At 39.9% G+C, this 16,303-nt stretch overlaps 1 protein-coding gene across 3 annotated transcripts in view; it reads left to right on the forward strand.

Moving 5' to 3' along the window:
- Positions 1-14,670, forward strand: part of tmem63ba (transmembrane protein 63Ba) — a 42,630-nt gene extending 27,960 nt beyond the window's left edge. For all 3 annotated transcript variants that reach the window (XM_048203870.1, XM_048203869.1, XM_048203871.1), the window contains 13 exons: positions 909-1,032; positions 1,667-1,800; positions 1,961-2,098; positions 4,163-4,316; positions 4,435-4,541; positions 4,639-4,725; positions 5,142-5,207; positions 5,332-5,494; positions 7,093-7,198; positions 7,325-7,492; positions 7,759-7,874; positions 7,971-8,033; positions 10,114-14,670. In XM_048203870.1, the coding sequence (XP_048059827.1) occupies positions 909-1,032; positions 1,667-1,800; positions 1,961-2,098; positions 4,163-4,316; positions 4,435-4,541; positions 4,639-4,725; positions 5,142-5,207; positions 5,332-5,494; positions 7,093-7,198; positions 7,325-7,492; positions 7,759-7,874; positions 7,971-8,033; positions 10,114-10,260 (1,573 nt within the window). In that variant the 3' untranslated portion in view covers positions 10,261-14,670. The remainder of the gene's footprint in view (positions 1-908; positions 1,033-1,666; positions 1,801-1,960; positions 2,099-4,162; positions 4,317-4,434; positions 4,542-4,638; positions 4,726-5,141; positions 5,208-5,331; positions 5,495-7,092; positions 7,199-7,324; positions 7,493-7,758; positions 7,875-7,970; positions 8,034-10,113) is intronic.
- Positions 14,671-16,303: the final 1,633 nt, after the last annotated feature.

Genomic DNA, 16,303 nt, shown 5'->3' on the forward strand with positions numbered 1-16,303 from the left:
GTGGATGGATGGATGGATGGATGGATGGGTGGGTGGTAGGGTGGATGGATGGATGGATGGATGGATGGATGGATGGATAGGTGGGAGGGTGGGTGGATTATGGATGGTGGTTGGATGGGATGGGTGGGTGGGTGGATTAGGGATGGATGGATGGATGGATAAGTGGGTGGATGGATGGATAAGTGGGTGGACGGATGGATGGATGGATGGATGGATAGGTGGGAGGGTGGGTGGATTATGGATGGGAGGGAGGGAGGATGGGTGGGTGGGTGGATGGATGGATGGATGGATGGATGGGTGGATGGATAGGTGGGAGGGTGGGTGGATTATGGATGGGTGGTTGGATGGGATGGGTGGGTGGGTGGGTGGATAGATGGATGGATGGATGGATGGATGGATGGATGGATGGGATGGATGGATGGATGGATGGATGGATAGGTGGGAGGGTGGGTGGATTATGGATGGGTGGTTGGATGGGATGGGTGGGTGGGTGGATAGATGGATGGATGGGTGGATGGATGGATGGATGGATGGATGGGTGGGTGGTAGGGTGGATGGATGGGTAGATCAATGGGTGGATGGATTATGGATGATGGATGGGTGGGTCTATTATTATATTTCTATTGTGATTAATAAAAGTCTATCTATTGTAATTGTATTATGATAAATAAGTAAATGAAAAAAGAAAGAAAGCCTTTATCTACTATATTTTTTGTGATAAATAAAAGCATTGACATATACTATATTTGTATTATGATAAAGATAGACAGAAAGAAAGTTATAGTAAATGAAAGGTAAACGTGGGCCTGTTGGCCATTCAGCTACTTAATTTAGTTATTTCTTTGAATTTTTTATTTTATTGGTTTACATCTTCATATTTTAATATAAATTGTTACAAATTTCTCCAGGAAAAAGGCAGAACGCAGCAAAAAGTTCTACACAGACCTGATGTCCAAGGAGCACATCCCCACTATGATTAACCCCAAACCCTGCGGACACCTCTGCTGCTGCATCATCAATGGCTGCGAGCAGGTCAGAGTCATCCTGAGGCTCATGGGAGCTTCACATGCATTATAACCCCTCAAGTCACTCCGCCCAAAGAGTTTTGAATAGTAGCGGGTATCTAGATCTCATATTAGTACATGAACCATCATGCATTTCACGTCATATTCAAATGTAAATCATGAATGCGTAACCTTTCCCCATTAGACACGCAGTCAGTATGTCACAGCCCCTGACGCTTCATTACATTTACAGTCATATTAGTCAGGATAATGTTCGCTCTGCTGCTGTGAGACTTGTTCAGCATCGGAGCAGGTGTATTCAGCAGCTCCCAAGTGTCCTCATTAGATAAACAGACTTCCCGTTTGTCACAACAGCCCTTTTCTGTAGTACACATCCCCCCCTTCTGGACTATGATTATAATGCAAAAACTTAACTTGTGCATTGAGTAGAGTGTTTGTTGATTAATTCACATTAAATAAGGACATTTTGTGCAAAATGCATTGTCGGTTGATCAAACAGTCCAGAAAATCACATAAAATTGCATTGAGGAACGGACCCGTGCCATATCTAGAGATCAGATTATCATACATTATTTCATGCGTTCTTTAAAAGAAAATGCATTAAAATGTCTAACTCTTATCATGTTAATCCATCCCTGCAGGAAGAGGCTGTCCACTACTACACTAAGCTTGAGGCCAAACTAAAGGAAGAATACAGAAAAGAACGTGAGAAAGTCAACACAAAACCTCTGGGAATGGCTTTTGTTACCTTCCAGAATGAAGCCATGACAGCCCTGTAAGTCAAATAGACATTTTGGTCTGTGTGTGTGTTGAAACTAACCAAAAAGTACATGGTAGTATTCAGTATATTACCTAGTGATGCTATAATTTCAATTTAACAATACTTCAGAAGGCGGAAAAATATATTTATATCTGTGTTTTTTTTCCCTTCCCAGCATCCTGAAAGATTTCAATGCGTGTCAGTGTCACGGCTGTCACTGTCGACGAGAGCCGAAGTCCTCCCCCTTCAGCAATGGCCTCAGCACATTTAACTGGACGGTCACATATGCTCCAGATCCACAAAATGTTTACTGGTAACATCCTCTTCTTAAATCTCATGAATTTATTATGATCTTAGTCTCACAGTGCTAGATAGGATCCACTTTGCTGTTTATTCTGGCCAAGAACTGCCCACTTACACAGGAAGACACTGACCACAGTTAGTTTTACATGCAGGGAAATCTGAAATTAATGATGCCACAATAATATTTCATTGTAGACTGCATAATGCATATTATTATTATTATTGTTATTACTTATTATTTGATAAGGACTAGGGCTTGGCATTTTATGTATCTAGTATTAAGTCAAATTTATTTGTACAGCGCTTTTCACAATACACATTGTTTCAAAGCAGCTTTACAAATAATCATGATGTTAATGTTTATAATATTTTAATATCTTCATGCCATATAGACGCATTTAGCAGATTAGAGCTGGGCGATAATTTTCACAGTTTACATTTTGTGTCAATACAAGCAATCATGAAGTTGAGATGTATGTATTTGGACACTTATATATCCACCTTTATATAAAGAGCTGGCCGAGAATGTAATTACATTAAATAAAAAATCAATCCAGCTGAGATTTGCTATACAGTATATATATCCCTTTTTGGGAGTGTATTGTATGTATGTGAATACAGTCGGATGTAATATATCCAACTTTTTATATAGAGCTGTATGATAATAGTTTACTTTTTTGCAATGATATTTGCGACAGTTTACATTTTTGCGACCGAGATTCACCGATCAGGCATGACATTATGAGCACTGACAGGTGAAGTGAATAACACTAATCATCTCTTCATCACGGCACCTGTTAGTGGGTGGATATATTCGGCAGCAAGTGAACATTTTGTCCTCAAAGTTGATGTGTTAGAAGCAGGAAAAATGGGCAAGCGTAAGGATTTGAGCGAGTTTGACAAGGACCAAATTGTGAAGCTAGACGACTGGGTCAGAGCATCTCCAAAACTGCAGCTCTTGTGGGGTGTTCCCGGTCTGCAGTGGTCAGTATCTATCAAAAGTGCTCCAAGGAAGGAACAGTGGTGAACCGGCGACAGGGTCATGGGCGGCCGAGGCTCATTGAAGGCTGACCCGTGTGGTCCGATCCAACAGACGAGCTCCTGTAGCTCAAACTGCTCCAGAAGTTAATGCTGGTTCTGATAGAAAGGTGTCAGAATACACAGTGCATCAGTTTGTTGCGTATGGAGCTGCATATGCCCATGCTGACCCCTGTCCACCACCGAAAGAACCAACAGTGGACATGTGAGCATCAGAACTGGACCACGAGCAATGGAAGAAGGTGGCCTGGTCTGATGAATCACGTTTTCTTTTACATCACGTGGATGGCCAGGTGCGTTGTTTACCTGGGGAACACATGGCACCAGGATGCACTATGGGAAGAAGGTGAGCCGGCGGAGGCAGTGTGATGCTTTGGGCAATGTTCTGCTGGGAAACCTTGGGTTCTGCCATCTATGTGGATGTTACTTTGACACGTACCACCTACCTAAGCATTGTTCAGACCATGTACACACTTTCATGGAAACAGTATTCCCTGGTGGCTGTGGCCTCTTTCAGCAGGATAATGCTCCTGACACAAAGCAAAAATGGTTCAGGAATGGTTTGAGGAGCACAACAACGAGTTTGAGGTGTTGACTTGGCCTCCAAATTCCCCAGATCTCAATCCAGTCGAGCATCTGTGGGATGTGCTGAACAAGTAAGTCTGATCCATGGAGGATCCACTCACAACTTACAGGACTTAAAGGATCTGCTGCTAACATCTTGGTGCAGATACCACAGCACACCTTCAGGGGTCTAGAAGAGTCCATGCCTCGACGGGTCAGGGCTGTTCTGGCAGCAACACAATATTAGGAAGATGCTCATAATGTTATACCTGATCGGTGTATATAATGCTTTACATGAATATACTGTATGTATGCAAGTAAAATAGGTTCTATTTATCCAACTTTTAAAATCTTTCGACAATATCAAGCAGTTGTGATTTTCTATACAGAAAATGCTGCTTAATGTAAGTGTACTGTATGTATCAGGGTAAGGTTGGATATACTTATAGTAGTTGTACCTTGTTCTCCACAGGGAGCATTTGTCCGTTGGTGGCCTCAACTGGTGGCTCCGCTGCCTCGTCATCAACTGCTTTCTCTTCATCTTGCTCTTCTTCCTCACCACCCCTGCCATTATCATCACCACCATGGACAAGTTCAACGTCACCAAACCCGTGGAGTACCTGAACGTAAGGAGACTGTTAAACTGGGCGTTAATGAACAGAGTTCACAATGCAATGTTACTATAGGGGTCATGAATCTGTCACTCATCACCTCCTTCCTCTCCCTCTGTGTCTGTTCCTCTAGAACCCCATCATCACTCAGTTCTTCCCCACCCTGCTGTTGTGGTGCTTCTCGGCCCTTCTCCCCACCATCGTCTACTACTCTGCCTTCTTTGAGGCCCACTGGACACGGTACAAGCCAAATGTGTTTTTAATGATTTCATCATTTATAGATGCTAAACTAAACCATTTTCTGGTGGACTCAGAGTATGTGACCTTTGCTCTTCAGATCTGGAGAGAACAGAACCACCATGCACAAATGCTACACCTTCCTCATCTTTATGGTTCTGCTGCTGCCATCTCTAGGCCTGAGCAGGTATTTTATCACACCTGGTTTACATTGAAAAGTGCAGGTATTATGCTAGAGAAAAAACAGTTATCCCATCTTTTTTAGTTTAATTTTTCATGTGCCTTTAAAGAAAACTGACTGTATCCTTCAGCAGTGTTTCACAATAGCTACTGAGCCCCAATTTCAGATTTTGCATCCTAACAATTTAATGGTGAATTTATTCTTAAAAAGGGGGTTAAAATCATGTTAATTAAGCATTTTTCAGCATAAACTTTTTTGACAAAAATTATATTTTGTATATTTTTCCTTTACAAATACAAATATTGCCTTTTTGTGTATTTTCACATAATAAAGTTTATTTCTGATTATAGAAAATGAAAAATATCCAGGTGATTTTGCACTGACCCGTTTCAACATTTCATATGATCTTTTCCTAAATGCAGTTTGGATGTTTTCTTCCGCTGGCTCTTTGACAAGACATTTCTTGACCAGGCAAAAGTCCGATTCGAGTAAGTTAATGAGAGGATTACATCCTGTTTTTGTTTCTTTAAAGGATTTACAAACATTTGCTTTATGCACATATTTTTGAGATTGTAGATACAAGATGTTATGGCTTGATTTGTTTTCTTTTAGGTGTGTCTTCCTTCCAGATAATGGAGCCTTCTTTGTGAACTATGTTATCGCGTCTGCTTTCATTGGTAACGCCATGGACCTGTTACGCATTCCTTATTTTCTCATGTACATGATCCGACTGTGTCTGGCACGTTCAGCTGCCGAGAGGCGCAACGTAAAGAAGGTCTGTGTAGTTTGCAAGTGTACATGATACTCTCATCCTTACTATTATAATAATTTAAACATGATTTGTTTTCTGAGTTCATCTCATTAAGGCCCGTTTACACCAAGAACAATGACTATATCTGCATCCACACCAATAAACAATAACGGTCTGTTTATTCTAAGCTCACGTGCTGCGGATTTAAAGTGTGTACAACATGTTTTTGCTGTTCTTGTTGTGTTTACAGGGCTTTAACCAGCAGATGTCCTCAGCATGCTAGGTTTATGAATAGCTAGTGTAATCAATCTAATCTAACAGTGAATTTAGCTGACAGAATCAATATAGTGGAATAAAAACAACGCCTAGTCTTCAAAGGAAGCAAGACAATGTTGTCAAAACTAGCACTGGATACCTGAGGAAGTTTTATGTTACACTGTTTGCTAGCTTGGCATAATGATCTCATCATTAATACTTCTCACCATTTATTCCGAGGGTATGACCGATTGTTTTCCATATATCCTTTTCCTTGAAAAGGAGATTTGACTTGTCAAACGGTGGTGGCTTTTTCTAGACTTGGGCGATTTAACTTCTCCACAATGTAGTCTGCCATTTTAAAGGGTTAGTTCACCCAAAAATGAAAATTCGTTCCACACCCGTAAGACCTTCGTTCATCTTCAGAACACAAATTGAGATATTTTTGATGAAATCTGATGGCTCCGTGAGGCCTGCATAGCCATCAATGACATTTCCTCTCTCAAGATCCATGAATGTACTAAAAACATATTTAAATCAGTTCATGTGAGTACAGTGGTTCAATATTAATATTATAAAGCCACGAGAATATTTTTGAAGCGCCAAAAAAACAAAATAACGACTTGATGGCCGATTTCAAAACACTGCTTCATGAAGATTCGGAGCGTTATGAATCTGTTGTCGAATCATGATTCAGATCGCGTGTCAAACTGCTGAAATCACGTGACTTTGGCGCTACGAACCGCTGATTCGACACGCTGATTCATAACGCTCCGAAGCTTCCTGAAGCAGTGTTTTGAAATCGGCCATCACTATATCAGTCGTTATTTTGTTTTTTTGGCGCACCAAAAATATTCTCGTGGCTTTATAATATTAATATTGAACCACTGTACTCACATGAACTGATTTAAATATGTTTTTAGTACATTAATGGATCTTGAGAGAGGAAATGTCATTGCTCAGGCCTCACTGAGCCATCGGATTTCATCAAAAATATCTCAATTTGCGTTCTGAAGATGAATGAAGGTCTTACGGGTGTGGAACGACATGAGGGTGAGTAATTAATGACATTATTATCATTTTTGGGTGAACTAACCCTTTAAATGTGTAAGCTCTTCAATTAGAATGGATTCTGATTGGCTGTCAGTGCTGTCAGCTGGGAAATAATCGTTCTGAAAGTGATCCCAACGATATCGTTTCTCTATATCGTTATCATTATATCTGTGGTGTGGACTATTCTTTTATATTTAGAATGATTTTTAGAACTTTATCTTTATAGTTATCATTCTTTGTGTGAACGGCCCTACACTCAATAATTCATATCTATCCTAATGTTGTGATTCACATGTGGTTGTGTTTTGTTACAGCATCAAGCTTATGAGTTCCAGTTTGGAGCTGCTTATGCCTGGATGATGAATGTCTTCACTGTGGTCATGACCTACAGCATCACCTGTCCAATTATTGTACCATTTGGTGAGTGACACATTTCTCACTGAAGAAGAATTCCTGCATCGTGGTGGCACGTTTTCCACAGGCAAGCACCACTCGCATCATCTTCAAACAGTGTATAAACCTGGCTGACTTTAATTTTGTCTGCAGGCCTGATGTACATGCTACTGAAGCACCTGGTGGACAGGTATAACATGTATTATGCCTACCTGCCCTCCAAACTGGATAAGAAAATCCACTCTGGAGCTGTCAACCAAGTGGTGGCAGCACCCATCCTCTGCCTCTTCTGGCTTCTCTTCTTCTCTACTGTCCGCACAGGTGAGACACTGCCAAACAGATTGAAGAAATAATCAGCCAACTAATCGATTATCAAAATAATTGTTAGTAGCAGCCCTAATTTAAATATCTTATTAAAATCCTGTCTTGCATTTTATCTCTCAAATTGATGGATGTCCTTTTGTCCAAGCCTTAATTGATGAATATACTTAATTTAATAATGCATATTGGAGTGGTGATTTGTAATATTGTTCTTCACAAAGATTGTAATGTCTCTAATATGTTTTTTCTCCCTGCTTTCTTTTAAGGTTTTAAAGCTCCAACATCAATGTTTACTTTTGTGGTTCTGATCCTCACCATCATCATTTGCCTCTCCCATGTCGTCTTCGGTCATTTCAAATACCTCAGTGCGCACAATTATAAGGTCAGAAACCACTTTGTCTAATTTTTCGGTTTTCATAGACAGTCTAGCCCAGAACTTTCTCTAATTTGCAAAGTGTTCTTCCTGTATTCACAACAGGTTGACATGGACGGTGTGGACAATGGACAACCACCAGGTTCATCCCCACCTGTCAAGTCAATGGTAAGTTTTTATCATGACAGCTGTGCCTGTCACATCATGATGAGCAAGAAAGCATTTTTGCATTTTGATTTCTCAATTTTTAATCGATTCTTAATTTGATGAACCGATATAGATTCTTAAATCCCAAGAATCAATCATTTAGTCTATGCTGTTTTCACTTGAATAAACTTAATAGTTCCTTCCAGCCAATAAATTGTAAAAAGCTTTGTTAGTTTTGATATAAAACAAAGTCTCAGCTTTCAAATCCTGTCAATTTTTTTAAAATCGCTTTGGCACACTTTAATGTGGCGTGACAAATTGCTGTAGACGCCTCAATTCGAGCAGCACTTGAATTGATCATCTGATTTATTAGTTAAAGCAATAAACCTGAATGAACATCAGAAGGTATGTTGAAAGATACAGTACAACTTCGTACAACAAGTCTCATAATCTACATGTACACTTTTTGTTTCAATCGGAATGAATTCATTGATGAACCCGAACGTAGTGCTTACATGAATGCTAAATAAAGTGATCGGGTTGATGTGCGCGTTAATATGTCACAAGCTTTAAATCGGAATTTATTTTTTTGCATGCGCACACTGCACGAATATCAAGATTTTCCTAAATTTCTTCTTTTCTTTGTTTTAAAGAGCAGACTTATCTATTTCGGGTCCTATTATGAGACGACAAGCACGTGAAGTGTTGTGTTTTTCTGCTTATATTTATCAAGCAGTTAAAGCGCCCCTTCCCGTGCCCAAAACATGGCGTCTGTGGACGAAAGTCTAAAACAAGGACTAGTGGGACATTGTCCTGCTCCAATTCACAGACGATGAGTGGAAGGAGAATTTTAGAATGACACGATAGTCATTTATGACACTTTTTTCATAAACAACAGCTCATTCCTCGCGTTATTTTACGTGCGCAGAATTTTTCCAGTTTCTGCTTTAAGTACGATCAAGTGTTTACATGTCCCCTCGATCGGGTTAGAAAAGGTTTAAACAACCCCATATGAAATTTTATTCGGATTTGACCAATTCATTCCAATTGGCATGGTTACATGTGACATTTTCATTCTGACTGTGCTAGTAGTCCGATTACAATCGGATTATTAGGGTCCATGCAAACGCAGCTAGCGTTTCAACCGCGGAAATCAATAAAACAGCTTGTGAACATCATCACTTAACTGCATAAACTCGATAGTCAGCTGGAATAATTAGCTCTAGAGAGGTGCATTTTGTTAAATATATGCACTATATTACATATTCATTGTTTCTACTTAACCTGTTCTTCGATATTATGAATAAATCTGTCATGAAAACAACTTATGACAGCCACCATTTAAATTTATAAAATGTTATACTAATTTGAGTAGAAACAGGGCATAAAATTAACACTCGCCAAGCGCAAAATGAGAGTAAAAATCTGTGCGTATATAAAACGGTGTCACTCGCCAGCTGGCTGGTAACATTTTTATGAATTCTAACAATGTATGAACGTGAATAAACAAACGACGCTCGGGACAGTTGACGGGCCAGCGCTGCATCATAACAAAAGCTTAAGTTTTGACATGAAGACTCGAAATGGAGGTCATTTCTTTCATGCTGTTTGTGCGCACACATCCAAACAGCCGCGTCAGACAAATACTAAACCGAGCTCTCTTTCATGTCTTCTTTCAATTTAGTGGACAAATTAAAACAAAATTGTCAAAAAATAGCGAGTATCCTAGTAAACATTGTCATATCGAAATTGTGAATTTTCACTGGTATGTAAAATGTTGGTGTCTTTACTGCCTGTTTTTGCAAAAACAGTTTCATGGCCGGTAAATTTTTTGAAGTCACCGGCCATTGGCAGGTGTGGCAAATTGTTAGCTTTAGGCCATTGTGGTAACAAGTTATTATTATAAAAATAAAGTCTGTGTGTAATTTAAATGTTTGAATACAAATCACTAACATTTAACCTTAATATTATAAATGTGACAGGGTTCCCTGTTTAGTTTACAGCATTAGTTAAGAATTCAGAGTTGAATTGAAAGCTTGTGAATCGAAATCGAATCAGATATTTTCTCTGCTTTTCATCTTCATATTCTTTCTATCATCAGCAAACGTACGTCGCCCAAGTGCTACAGGACGAGAAGGGCAGTGGCGAGGACGAGGGCCAGGGGTCCTCGCAGGATGAGGAAGTGGTGACCGAGGGTGATTTCCAGTCAGGAGAGGACAGCCTTATTGAGAACGAGGTGCATCAGTGACCCAGGCTAGGGTCACACCATGTGCTGAACTTACGAGAAACTAGCAGGAGATCCACTACACCTCACTACACTTACTCTGTGTGTGCGTGTGTGTGTGAATCCATCATGGCTGAGCGCTAAAACACTCCTTTATCATTGAGGCTTGGAGACAGGATGGCCAATTGTCAAGAATCTGAAGTGGCTTGTGATTGTCCTCCAACTATAAGAAACTGGTTCATCATAGTTTCATAGTTCATTGTTTGCCCTGTTCGTACAGCATTTGGTCAATAGTGCCAAGTTTCTTGCCCTTACAAGCGCACGTCTAGTAAATAATACCAAAAATAATAATGATCACTCATAATTTGCCATTTAAAATTCAATTTACCTATGTTATGATGAATTGAAACTGCTATAGTGCCATCTCAGGTGGGCAGTAAAATCACATATCAGGGCGGATATCACCTCCAAATCTTTTGCATAAAGAGAATATCATAGATAGGACACTGGTTACATAGGGTTATACAGTTAAAAACAAAAACAGATGTGTATGGCAACAGATAATCTGTTTACAATCTTTCAGTGATTTCAGTGACAATATTGTGAGAAATCACATGTATTAGAAATGCTTGTGGAATAAACATCCATCCGAATGACAGACTGTTGAGCTGAAGTTTTGAGTTTGGCACCTTTAGAAACCAAATATTGTTCTTTTCTTGGCCTAGCTGATATGGCACTATAGCACAATATGCAGATTAATTCATGCAACTTTCCATTCTTCTCTAACAAAGTGAATGTATTTAACATAAAGCCCATTACTAATGGAAAACTCACTCCAGCCTGCTGAATTAACGTATTATGAGGAAAACAGCCGCCGAACACTAATTGTCTCAACTGGAAAAGCCACTTTCAGACTGCCTACAGACTCGAAGGCAATTCGCCATCCCTGTAACTATTCAAGGTCAAAGTCAAACGCATATCCCACCGTCTTCTGCGCATCTAATGTTTCAAGAGTTTAAAGATAATCATTACTAATCCATACTTGCGCTAGTATGCGTGATATGACACTACTTTCTGAATGAATCAGGCACCAAATGGACCAACTTTGTGTTGCTCTACTGTGGAATGTTCTGTCCATGACTGATACTGTAGCAAATTGAACTTAAACGCACAGCAGATTCCCTATGTGGACCTTAAGGTGGAATTTTTCTTTTTATTATGCATGGGTATGATGGTTTCATCAGTTTTTTGTTTTGTTTTTTTGTTTTTTTTGGCGCTAACAAGTGATAATGTAGACATTAACCATTAAACATCAAACATATATTACTACTTATAAATTACTGTGCATTGGAAACATACCCAGAATCTTTGAACATCCTTAAAATTGGGTAATATATGATGATAGCAAGATCTCATTGGGTCATATAAGCATATGTGTCTTTAATATGGCCTTCTTTATTGCTATTGTGGTGTGTTCCTTTGCATTTTTTACAAGAGAACTGGAAATAATAGAATCCGTGCTTTGGTTCTTCTTACCTGTGTGCATTCACTGACACTTGCAGTTCTGAGATCATTTGATTGGGTTTATGCATCATTTAGTGGTTGAAGCCTGAAAAAAAGAATAAAAAAACTAGTACGATGACCACTATTTATTGACCACTGATTTTGTTTTGTTTTTTTGACAACTACACTCTTTATATCTGTTTGTCGCCATGTTCGGACATTTATGCTACTTTGTCCATTATATACAAATTGCATTTTTGCTCTCTGTGCATTGTTGAAATGCAGGTCAGAACTGGAAACTTAATATTTTATTGGAGCAGACAAAGGCTGTGCCCGAGTACTTGCTTTAACATCATTTTATTTTCTTTGTCCAGCCCCTAATTTTGTTAATCGTTCCTGCTAGTGGACCTAAATAGTTCTCATTGTGTCATTTGTTTACAGGAATAGCAATGCAGTGTTTGAACTGTCATTTTCTGCAACAAATGTTGACTTGAAACAGTCATCAGGTGTAAGCTTGTGAATTAGAACATTAGGAAGCTAATCAGTGATATTTTTAGTGGGGATGCACCGATACCAAGCTCATGTACTTGTACTCGTACTCGAAATACCCCCGATACCAAAGAGAGATACCTCACGTGATGTAACTGACAGAATTTTTCGTGCACAGTGTGGAAATACTTCAAAATGAATGATGACAACCCACACATTGCGAACTGCATGCAAATCGCGCTGAATGACACAGACCAGAAGCGCTCTGTCTTGCACGCGATCCCTGTTTTCTCAGACAGCTCGCGATCCTTGATCTCTCAGACGATCCCACATCTCTCAGAAAGTGTGCGCGATCCTACATCTCTTGGACAGCTCGCGATCCCAGATCTCTCAGACAGCACGTGATCCCGGTTCTCTCAGACAGCGCGCGATCCCAGATCTCTCAGACGATCCCACATCTCTCAGAAAGCGTGCGCGATCCTACATCTCTCAGACAGCGCACGATCCCAGATCTCTCAGACAGCTCGCGACCCTGGATCTCTCAGACAGCACGCGATCCCAGTTCTCTCAGACAGCGCGCGATCCCGGTTCTCTCAGACAGCGCGCGATCCCAGTTCTCTCAGACAGCGCGCGATCCCAGATCTCTCAGACAGCGCGCGATCCCGGTTCTCTCAGACAGCGCGCGATCCCAGATCTCTCAGACAGCGCGCGATCCCAGATCTCTCAGACAGCTCGCGATCCTGGATCTCTCAGACGATCCCACATCTCTCAGAAAGCGTGCGCGATCATACATCTCTCAGACAGCGCACGATCCCGGTTCTCTCAGACAGCTCGCGATCCCGGTTCTCTCAGACAGCGCGCGATCCCGGTTCTCTCAGACAGCGCGCGATCCCGGTTCTCTCAGACAGCGCGCGATCCCAGTTCTCTCAGACAGCTCGCGATCCCGGATCTCTCAGACAGCTCGCGATCCCAGATCTCTCAGACAGCGCGCGATCCCGGTTCTCTCAGACAGCTCGCGATCCCAGATCTCTCAGACAGCTCGCGATCCCGGATCTCTCAGACAGCTCGCGATCCCAGTTCTCTGACAGCACGCGATCCCGGAACTCTCAGACGATCCCACATCTCTCAGAAAGCGTGCGCAATCCTACATCTCAGACAGCGCGCGATCCTGGTTCTCTCAGACGATCCCACATCTCTCAGAAAGCGCGCGTGATCCTACATCTCTCAGACAGTGCGCAATCCCGGATCTCTCAGACGATCCCACATCTCTCAGAAAGCGTGCGCAATCCTACATCTCAGACAGCGCGCGATCCTGGTTCTCTCAGACGATCCCACATCTCTCAGAAAGCGCGCATGATCCTACATCTCTCAGACAGTGTGCGATCCCGGATCTCTCAGAAAGCACGCGCGATCCCAGTTCTCTCAGACAGTGCGCAATCCCGGATCTCTCAGACGATCCCACATCTCTCAGAAAGCGTGCGTGATCCTACATCTCTCAGACAGCTCGCGATCAGTTCTCCTTGCGCCTGAATGGTCAAATGCACAAATGTCGATAGTTGTCAAATTGTCCATCGTTTGGAGTATTTCACGTAAATAGTCGGTTATGGCTTAAGTTGCCACATCACACAAAAAAAAAGAAGAAATTAATAAATGTATAGGCATCGGTATCGGCAAGTACCAGGAAAAAAAATATCGGTACTCGGTCCTTAAAAAATGGTATCGGTGCATCCCTAATGTTTAGTTAATTTATGTATATAATCACACTAATCTACCAATCACTGAGGAGCTTTGTAACTTTTAAATGCAAATAACACTGTAGGCTATGCACTTCATGTGAAATATGTAACATTATCATGGTGTATGTAACAATTTCAAGCCATTTTTGTTTTTCTCATTGATCTTGTTTGGACAACATTGAGTAACTTTGTACGTCTGACGCTCTTGCTGCTTAGATACTGTAGGTGATGTCCGTATGACTGCATCCCGGATCTGTTTAAGGAAAAACACTGTTCTGAAGCATGATGCGGTGGCAATAATTTATTTATGCATCTTTATGACTTTTCCTGTTTGTTACAGATGTTGTCCACAGTATTTATTTCATTTGTCTATTATTTTATTCCATCTTTTGAATTAACTGGCTGTTGACCTGGAATGAAGAGGTTAAATCACTGTAATATTTTTGTAAATAGAAGCATTGCGCTGCTCTCGGAACACTAAACTGTATTTACATTTGTACAGCTTAGTCAGCGAAACCGTGTACAGTCAACCATGAATTGTTTGCTTTTGTCCATTCAGAGTTCCCTTAAGATCGTACTATGCTTGCGATTGCTGTTTTTAATAGTTTTGTATCTCAACCTCCCCTCAAATGATCTTTTGTACAGTGTCATCTTCAAACTCTTACATGTCTTTGAACAATAAAATAGACATTTACTGACAAAACCATATAAAGTGTGAAGAAATTCTTTATCACCATGTCATTTAGAAATGATACAAAGAAATGTACTAATTGTGTTTCACTTTTACTGACTTTTTTTATTCACTTCTAGCATTTTGTTGCATTGTTTTTTTTCTCCCAAGTTTTCAAAAACTGCAATTTATATCTTTGCTTCCAAATAGGTAGTTGTATATGGGCCATTCTGCAGAACTGGTGCAAACTGTTGTCCCACAACCAAAAAACACATTTTAAAAAGTATTTAAGTATTCAAATTTTAGATGTTTACTAAGATTCTCCTATTATCTATTGAATTTTTACAATAATATTTAAAATATTAGTAAGCTTAATATATATATATAAAATCATCATTTATTGGGTACTTTGAATTGGGAGGTGTCTGTCCTGAACCCTGACCCCTAGATTTCAACTTGTAAAAATATTGAAATAATTTGTGCATTTTTTTTCTCATTGTTGTTTTTAAATATATTTTTGAGTGAAATTTTTTTAAAACATTTTTAAATAATTAAATTTTATGTAAAAAAAAAAAAAAATGTCCCGCATTTTCATGTCACTACCTAAAACAATTACCATTTGAAGGATATAATTTGAGGAGAACGGTAAGATTTGCATTGTTTTCTTTTTAAAATACTTTGTCAGTGACGCGCCGAGACAGACGATTACACTGCAATAAATAAGTAGGCCTATCTGTTTCCACTAAAAATAACCTAAAACTTCCTAAAAGATATGTTCACCTTATCAGCAAAACTGCATAAATTTGATTCAAATTGTTTAAAACTATTAAAATACTATTTGGCCAGTGGAAATGAATGAATCAGCTCTATTCTAAAACCTTTATCTTAAGTAAGTATTTTATATAATTTTGTTTTTATGGATATTTTGATATATTTATTCTAAAACATAAAGAGGATATTGGATGATCTTTATCAATATAATGTGTGGCACAAATGACATTAATAGTCCATATCTAATATTTTCCATTGTCTTGTACCTTTGATGGCGTTAACCATGGTGTCACGTGGATGGGAATATGCATGGAAATGATATGCAGATGAGGTTATGCATAGTAAAACTAGGCGTCGTAAGCTCCATATATGGTGATTTCGGGGAGGAGACAGGGTGGAGATGCACGTACGCACAATCTTCTGTTGACTGGGATTTATAAAAGGATTTGTGCGCAGGTTCTGGCGTACGCATGGTTTTATAAATCTGATTTTTTTGTGTGTACGCAGAATCTAGCTTTTGCGCGTACTTACACTTTTAGGATGAAATCTACGCACAGTTTTATAAATGAGACCCCAGAACTGTGTTTAGATAACCATGTGCTGATTAGTATCTTTGAGCGGCTCAAAAGTGTCTAAAATTGTCACTACTAGAGATCGACCGATATATCGTTTTACCGACATTTTCCCCGATATTTAAGCAATTTACCATAATCAGATATCGGTTTTGTAATATCGGATTTACTGATAAACGGCGCCATCTTGTGGGTGTTTCGAGAATTGCGTGCAGGATCGCCATTACGGCGCATCTGAGTGGAGACGAGACAATGTTCGCTCAGGAAATGCTCCAGCACAACCACAAGATTTACTTGTTTAAAACACCGTAATTATATAAACATTA

This window comes from Megalobrama amblycephala, linkage group LG10 (genome assembly GCF_018812025.1).
Source record: "Megalobrama amblycephala isolate DHTTF-2021 linkage group LG10, ASM1881202v1, whole genome shotgun sequence".
In the NCBI taxonomy this organism is placed as follows: Eukaryota; Metazoa; Chordata; class Actinopteri; order Cypriniformes; family Xenocyprididae; genus Megalobrama; species Megalobrama amblycephala.